The sequence below is a fragment of the Habropoda laboriosa genome, unplaced genomic scaffold (assembly GCF_001263275.1).
Source record: "Habropoda laboriosa isolate 0110345459 unplaced genomic scaffold, ASM126327v1 scaffold143, whole genome shotgun sequence".
NCBI classification, from domain to species: domain Eukaryota; kingdom Metazoa; phylum Arthropoda; class Insecta; order Hymenoptera; family Apidae; genus Habropoda; species Habropoda laboriosa.
In genome coordinates this window covers 2,000,020-2,007,401 of record NW_017100404.1, presented here as the reverse complement: position 1 = coordinate 2,007,401, position 7,382 = coordinate 2,000,020, and the positions used below count along the sequence as shown (strand labels likewise).

Here is a 7,382-nt window from a genome sequence, read left to right as displayed (position 1 = left end):
TCTGACGATACTCTCTATCCTTCCACTTTGAACGTTGACGGCAGACTGAGCTGAACAATCCCTCTGGTCTTTCTTAGAATCCTTAAATTAAACTCTGATAATAAGAAACTACGTAATTTTTAATGTTCCTCCTTACAGATTGTAAAATTGAGAACATTCTAATTAATTTTGTTCTTACTTTAAGGGGTATCCCCTTAAGTAAGTCTTATATGAAAAATTTTTCGAATAACGAATAGTTCGGAAGATAATTGCACGGATCGATTAAACTGAGACACCTTTATATTAAATTATTCTTAATTATTTGAAGATTCACGAAATTTTTATCTTTATCAGTGGCAGGACAACATAATGAAATTGTAATAGACATTGAATAACATTTGTCTGCTGCTTGATTAACTTACATGCATATTTATTTCATGACTTTACATTTTATTGCATTTACAATGAAATATCACTTTTACAATAAGTTAAAGAAATATTTTCTACAGAACTTCTACCACATAGCTCGTTGAACACCAGCTAGTTTATTATAATCAGCTAAGTCGCGAAATACAATTCTTGACAACCTCCATCTGCAAACAACACCGTGTCCTCGAGAAGTTAATACACAACGTTGTGTTAACTGTCTCAGAGCAGTTTGACGAGGAATCGTCTCATCTATTTGTTTACCAACAGCTTCCTAAAATAAGAGAGAATAAAATTACGTTAATTAAATATAAAATATAATTTGTTGTTACAGTAAACTCATATATTTTTCAACATAAGAAATTTCTACGTGTTCATCTATTACAGTTTGAGGTTAAACGGTGTACACTTGATTTACCCGAAGTTCAGGTGGTAAAATATCGTTTCTTTTCATTGCTACTAATCGTAACCGTTCCGGTGCATATTTCTCAGCCAATTTTCTTCGTTTATTATCACGAATCGTCCATCGACCAACATGTTTATCGCGTACTTGCTGAAACTAAATACGCAATAAATTTAAACTAAATACTATGAAAAAGAACGTAACTTTCTATAACAAAAAATAAACACACATTAGTAAATAAAATATTTAAAAATTATACATACACAGCATGCTGCAAAATTTGTTTTATTTGAGAAAATATTTGAAAATGCTGATAAACAACTCCTTAGAGCAGCCATCTTTGGTTTAACAGCTGTTCTCCATGATATTCAGTGTCATATTACACATTGAATTTACTATGGTTATATGTGGTATTCTACCTATGAACCTGTGTTTTATTACATTTCTCAAGCAAACTTTTAAATAAGTATTAACAAGTACAACATTTGTGACCTATCTATAGAAAACTGTTTCAGATTAATTTTGTTCGAAAATTATTTTGTAGATTAATATTCGTTCAAACAAGTATTTAATAAAACTATTTTATATATTAATGCATCACTACCCACACAACTAGAATCAATATTTATGCTACAATAATGTATCCAAGATATTAAAATATTTCGAGTAAACGATTTAGTGATTCAGTAATCATACAAAAAGTTATAACAAATATTTATTTCAATTTTGATTTATTCACCAGTATTTTATATATATATATAGGGGTAAGGGAGTAATAGAATAAAATGCTTTTGTTTCTGTAGCTCCTTTATTCATTTTTATTGTTATTTATATGTATGTACAGAAAACCGTTGTTAATCAATTTTAATCGGAAAATCGCGGCTAAAAGTGTGGAACCGTTGCAGAGCAATCGTACTTCCGCACATACTTCCTTCCAATATAGAACGTGTAAAAAGACAAAGTAAATCTTTGTAAAGAAATATATCGTAGAAAAGTGTTTGTGTATATATCTTCAGCAGTTCAATTCCTTACCTACTCAGGTAATTGGAAAGTAATTAAAAAACAGGTCCCATCTCTCAATTAAATTCTTACTGGAACTACCAATCTTCCTTTTCTAGCTGCTTCATTTTTTTTTTACGATCGATGTATCCGATTTATAATGATGAATTAAAACAACTGCAGTTTTTCAAATTAATTTCTTAAAAATGATGTCGGAAATATGAAGCATTTTACGATAAGGATGGCGATGATTAATTAATAATAATGACGGCAAAAAAAATAATAATGAGATGTTTCTCGAATATCGCAGATATAGGATTTATTTCCGTATAATAATTAGAAAATATAATTAAGCCGAGCTAAATTATGATGTTTGTTGATGTTCTTGTGAAACAGATGTTATAGGTAGTTTCCATAGTTCATTTTCTTTTTTCATGGAACTCGCGAACGAGAAAAGTATCTGCTTGCATGCACTTGTTGGCAGTTTACCTTTCCTACGAAATTCTTTACGATGAGAAAAGTGACGGAGTAACCATTTGGATAAATGGAATATACGAATATCAAAAAAATATGGCGAATGCGCAATTTTATGCACATAAAATGCCAGTCGTCGCGATTCTTTACCGACTCTATTATCCTTAATTATTGGTCGCGATTTCGTAAAAAACATTGTAGTCCCCAGTGACAACAACGTAATGCTGGTCTCGCGCGAGGAACGTGAAGAAAGAAAGTAAACTACTTTAACTACTATGTGCCGAAGCCCATCTGGCGATACACATATACGGAAATTAGTTATTTCTTTTTCTGGGCCTTCTCGGCAGCCTTGGTGACTTTGCCAGTAGCATCCTTGAAATTGACAGCTTTGATGACACCGACAGCTACTGTTTGACGCATGTCACGAACAGCAAAACGTCCCAAAGGCGGGAATTCTTGGAAAGCCTCAACACACATAGGCTTGCTTGGTACAAGCAAAACAATGGCCGCATCTCCACTTTTAATGGATTTTGGATTTTCTTCCGTGGTTTTTCCGTTACGGCGATCACATTTTTCTTTAATTTGAAGGAATTTACACGCAATATGAGCAGTGTGGCAATCCAACACTGGTGTGTATCCATTACTAATTTGACCAGGATGATTCAACACAATGACCTATAACAAAAATGAAAGGCATAAGTAATTTTTTAAATAATAAAAAATATATGTATGTACATATCTCATCATTATGCTAATTAATGAATATAAATTATTTAAATTTATATTAGAATAATTTACCCGTAACTTTTAATATTATTGTAAATATGTACCTGTGCAGTGAAATCAGCAGCACCTTTAGGTGGGTTGTTCTTTGAGTCACCGGCTACATAACCACGACGCAATTCCTTAACTGACACGTTCTTGACGTTGAAACCAACATTATCACCGGGAACAGCCTCTTGCAAAGCTTCGTGGTGCATTTCCACGGACTTAACTTCAGTGGTCAGACCCGCAGGAGCGAATGTGACAACCATACCTGGTTTCAGCACACCAGTCTCAACACGACCGACTGGTACTGTTCCAATACCACCAATTTTGTATACATCCTATAATCAAATTCAACATTATTATTATACGCTCTTTAAAACATGAGTAATTTCCAAAACTTTTATTTTTATCAGACGTATCTAACCATCACTGAATAGTTAAATTCTCTGGTGAAAACCACGAATGAATAAACAATATTATCATCATAACACGCGAAGAAAAAAACTAGTTACACAATTCTAGTACAACAGACCTGAAGAGGAAGACGAAGAGCTTTGTCTGTAGGTCTGGTAGGTGGAAGGATAGCATCAAGTGCTTCAATAAGGCATTTTCCTTCAACTTTATTTTCTTTGCGCTCAACAATCCATCCCTTGAACCAAGGCATCTTTGCAGAAGCCTCCAACATGTTATCTCCATGCCAACCAGAAATTGGCACGAATGCAACTGCAGCAGGATTGTAACCAATTTTCTTAATATAAGATGACACTTCCTTCTTAATTTCTTCAAATCGGGATTCGGAGTACGGTGGTTCAGTGGAATCCATTTTGTTTACACCAACAATCAGCTGCTTTACACCAAGAGTAAAAGCAAGCAGAGCATGCTCACGGGTTTGTCCATTTTTCGAAATACCAGCTTCGAATTCACCAGTACCAGCAGCAACAATCAATACAGCACAGTCAGCCTGAGAGGTACCAGTAATCATGTTTTTGATAAAATCTCTGTGTCCAGGTGCATCAATAATAGTAACATAATATTTGGCAGTTTCAAATTTCCACAAAGCAATGTCAATAGTGATACCACGTTCACGTTCAGCTTTCAACTTGTCCAATACCCAAGCATATTTGAAGGAACCTTTGCCCATCTAAAAATTTATTATCATAATATTAGAATTTTATAGCTGATATGCAATTTCAATTTGGCATACAAAATATAATGTAATATCTTCTACTCTAAATTCTATTCCTTTATCACTGTGCCAAAGAAAAATATCAGTGACAATTACGTCAATATTTCATTGTAAGTTCTTAAATTTGCGACATTAAAGTAAATAATATTAAAAACTAATTGCAACAAGTTACATTTTATATTTGCCTACAAATATTGTATATATTAATTACTTACTTCCTGGGCTTCCTTCTCGAATTTTTCGATGGTACGTTTGTCAATACCACCGCATTTGTAGATCAAGTGACCAGTAGTGGTGGACTTGCCGGAGTCGACATGTCCAATAACGACAATGTTAATATGAATCTTCTCCTTACCCATGATGAAGTTTTGGCGAGACTTTCTTGGTTAACTCTGTAATAAAATAATATATATTAATTTAATTGCAAAGTAGTAAATAAAGTGAACTATTAAAATTAAATTCTCGAACGTATAATGTTACTTTAAAAGGTTGTGTTCACACATCATGTTATGAAAAATATTTCGAACTTATTTCGTAGCTAAAATTTTGTAATTGTTCTAAATTCTTTCAAATTTTGCTTAGAAATATTTACTCTTGTTAAAGTTATACAAATTTAAAAGTTAGCAATTTCTATTACGAATGCAGCAGGTGTTTGCGGTTTAACGTCCACGTGGCGATATCTGAATATTCGAGAACGGAACTAGCAGCCATTTTGTAGATGGCGAGAACATTGCAACGTTGCCATGAATTTCTTTGCGCTTGGCATTGCACAACGCCACGTTATGAACCAATTTTAATTACGTTTAATGAAAAGAGCCGCAATATTTTGTACATATTTAAATTTTGCTACTTTAAAATTTACAACAAATGTAATAATATGATTGAATAATTTACAAACGTATCTTATTATTCCTACGTTAACAAACATTTGGGGTAATAGATTAAATTTGGAAGTAAAAATTAACGTGAACTAAGTAAAACTGTCAAAATATTTGCAAATTAAAAAATTATGTGCAACAAGTATCAGTGCGTCAAATATTGATACAAGTATACCGTTCAACTACTAAATTTTGCACTTATTACTTCCTGCGATGTAATTTTCACTTTTAATCACTTCAACACTGCGATAATTTATTTATTAATTAAAAAATGACTGGTTTAACGAGTCACTACACTAGAAATCAGCAAGCAAGTTCCATTGTTGGCGAAGAGTCGTCCTACAATGTCGTCACTGCACACGATTTCCAGTAGCTTGTACTGTGTATCTGGATACTTTAATTACGAAGATTCAAGCGATAATTGCAGCTCTTTTCTTATTACATTGTTAAAATTACTATTGTTAATATTTTTAAAACTTCGTGAACTGCACAATCAAGATTTTACACTAAGGATATTTCCAGTGATTCATGAACTCGGAATCGAAACTCCAGCTCTGACAAGCGACCGCCATACTGCATCCGGTTATTTGCATTTTTCTAATTTTTTAAGTTTAAAATTACTTTTAATTATTTATTGTACCCCATAAATTTTCCCGTATAATCAACAATTAAATGCAAAAGTCAAAGTGCTTTTTAAAATATACGATAAACGAATTTAACAAAGATCAGCATGTGGTTTGCGTTTGAACAGCCGGCAAATATAACGATCAACCATGCGTCCGTTTTCCAATGTTATAATTCACCGAGAAAAACAATATTTCAGTAAAACTGTTGTCACTACACATTTTGTCCATATTTCATTCGTTGTTCTATTCCGTACCTGACGTCCGATGCTACCTTTCCGGTAAGAAAATCGACGGATTATACTCCTGTGCGTAAACCACGAACAACCACTCACCTCCAGATGCCACGACAGAAAGAGATCGTCCAAGTAAAGTGACATGCGCATACGGCTTCGCAGATGTAGCCTCGAACCCAGCCCCTCCAGCATATTGATCATTTGCAAAACAGTAAATCAATTTTTCATATACTATTTACTATTTATATTACATAACTGATAATCTTATAAATTAGAAGAAAGGTTGGTTAACATTCATTTGATAAACTCGTTAAAAAATCATTGACTAATGAGCACTGAAATTGAAGTCTTTAGAGGATGAAGCACTGGGTTGGAGGTTACGATTACGCAGCAACAACAGGCGTGCCGAGGTTCATATATATGTGTAGATAGTCCTAGGATGCATGCATGCATGCAGTATGGAATCGGGAAGAAGATATGTAGAAATATTCAAAGCAGAAAATATTAGGTCTACTGTGTTTAAGGATGCATTCGCACATCCATAATACTAGATTCAATGTTATGACCCTGAATGCACATGATGCCAAACAACAACATGACATGAAATTCGATTTTCTTCCACTCTCCTTCTACTGGAGCACTTGGTCAAAGTCGGTTTGGTAAGTTCAATGCATCTGCTGCTTATGTATGTCGGAGCGGTACGGCTGTGCTGAAACGTGACCTGTAGAGATCACCACGCAAAATCGAAGAGAAACTCAATATTTCTATTATACATATTTAAATAATATAGAATGGTTACCTTGTTAATATTATTATTTACATTAATCGATATAGATATATACATATTAATACATTGTGATCTCAGTATCTTTTTCATATTACATTTTATCTTATTTGTATTTATCTTAGTTGTGTTGTGTACATAGATTTATCGTCCGAATAATAGCAAAATTGAAGAATAATAAAAGAATACGGCGTAATTTTTATTATAAAAATTTTAATCTACAAATTTACTCCTTTTTCCTTCTCTTCCTTAAACCTGAAGCTCTTCAAAATTGTAATTTCGTACAAATGCATATTATGCGTGCTTTGTTAATTTCTTCGGACGTTATTACGAATTTTACAGCCGTCATTCAAAGTGAAAGTAAAAGAGATTTTACGAATCTCGAACAAGTGCTCAAGGCACTAATGGTATTTCATTACAGCCCTGGATTTCTGTTACAATACCTTTCCGGTGGCAACAATAGAACTTACTCCCATGAATTTTTACTTTTTCTTTTAACCATATGCAATTCTTTCTCAACACTTGCACTAAATTATGTCTTTCGTTAATACAATCGTATTTTAAATTATTTTCAATGATATATTACCGGATTTTTCTTACCATTACGATAAATAATAACAAAATTT

General features: G+C 33.1%; 2 protein-coding genes across 2 annotated transcripts; both read right to left on the bottom strand.

Annotated features, from left to right (window-relative positions):
- Window positions 1-385: 385 nt before the first annotated feature.
- On the bottom strand, window positions 386-1,180 carry LOC108575371 (28S ribosomal protein S14, mitochondrial). The gene is made up of 3 exons (XM_017938144.1): window positions 1,072-1,180; window positions 824-964; window positions 386-679 (listed from the first exon to the last, which is right to left on the bottom strand). Exons 1-3 carry the CDS (start codon window positions 1,144-1,146, stop codon window positions 494-496), a joined length of 402 nt encoding a protein of 133 aa, XP_017793633.1. The 5' UTR covers window positions 1,147-1,180; the 3' UTR covers window positions 386-493.
- A 753-nt stretch (window positions 1,181-1,933) lies between these two features.
- Window positions 1,934-6,077, bottom strand: LOC108575383 (elongation factor 1-alpha). Its single transcript, XM_017938160.1, has 5 exons — window positions 5,994-6,077; window positions 4,451-4,627; window positions 3,582-4,190; window positions 3,112-3,387; window positions 1,934-2,956 (listed from the first exon to the last, which is right to left on the bottom strand). The coding sequence occupies exons 2-5, from the start codon at window positions 4,592-4,594 to the stop codon at window positions 2,600-2,602; spliced, it is 1,386 nt and encodes a 461-aa protein (XP_017793649.1). The 5' UTR covers window positions 4,595-4,627; window positions 5,994-6,077; the 3' UTR covers window positions 1,934-2,599.
- Between the last annotated feature and the right edge of the window lie 1,305 nt (window positions 6,078-7,382).

Excerpts from the sequence above, each read along its gene's own strand:
- LOC108575371 (XM_017938144.1), bottom strand. The coding sequence starts at position 1,146 with ATGGCTGCTCTAAGGAGTTGTTTATCAGCATTTTCAAATATTTTCTCA. Across the intron at positions 965-1,071 it reads CAAATTTTGCAGCATGCTGT|TTTCAGCAAGTACGCGATAA; the intron begins GTATGTATAATT and ends TTGCGTATTTAG. Across the intron at positions 680-823 it reads TTTTACCACCTGAACTTCGG|GAAGCTGTTGGTAAACAAAT; the intron begins GTAAATCAAGTG and ends CTCTTATTTTAG.
- LOC108575383 (XM_017938160.1), bottom strand. The coding sequence starts at position 4,594 with ATGGGTAAGGAGAAGATTCATATTAACATTGTCGTTATTGGACATGTC. Across the intron at positions 4,191-4,450 it reads TCGAGAAGGAAGCCCAGGAA|ATGGGCAAAGGTTCCTTCAA; the intron begins GTAAGTAATTAA and ends ATAAATTTTTAG. Across the intron at positions 2,957-3,111 it reads CTGCTGATTTCACTGCACAG|GTCATTGTGTTGAATCATCC; the intron begins GTACATATTTAC and ends TTTTTGTTATAG.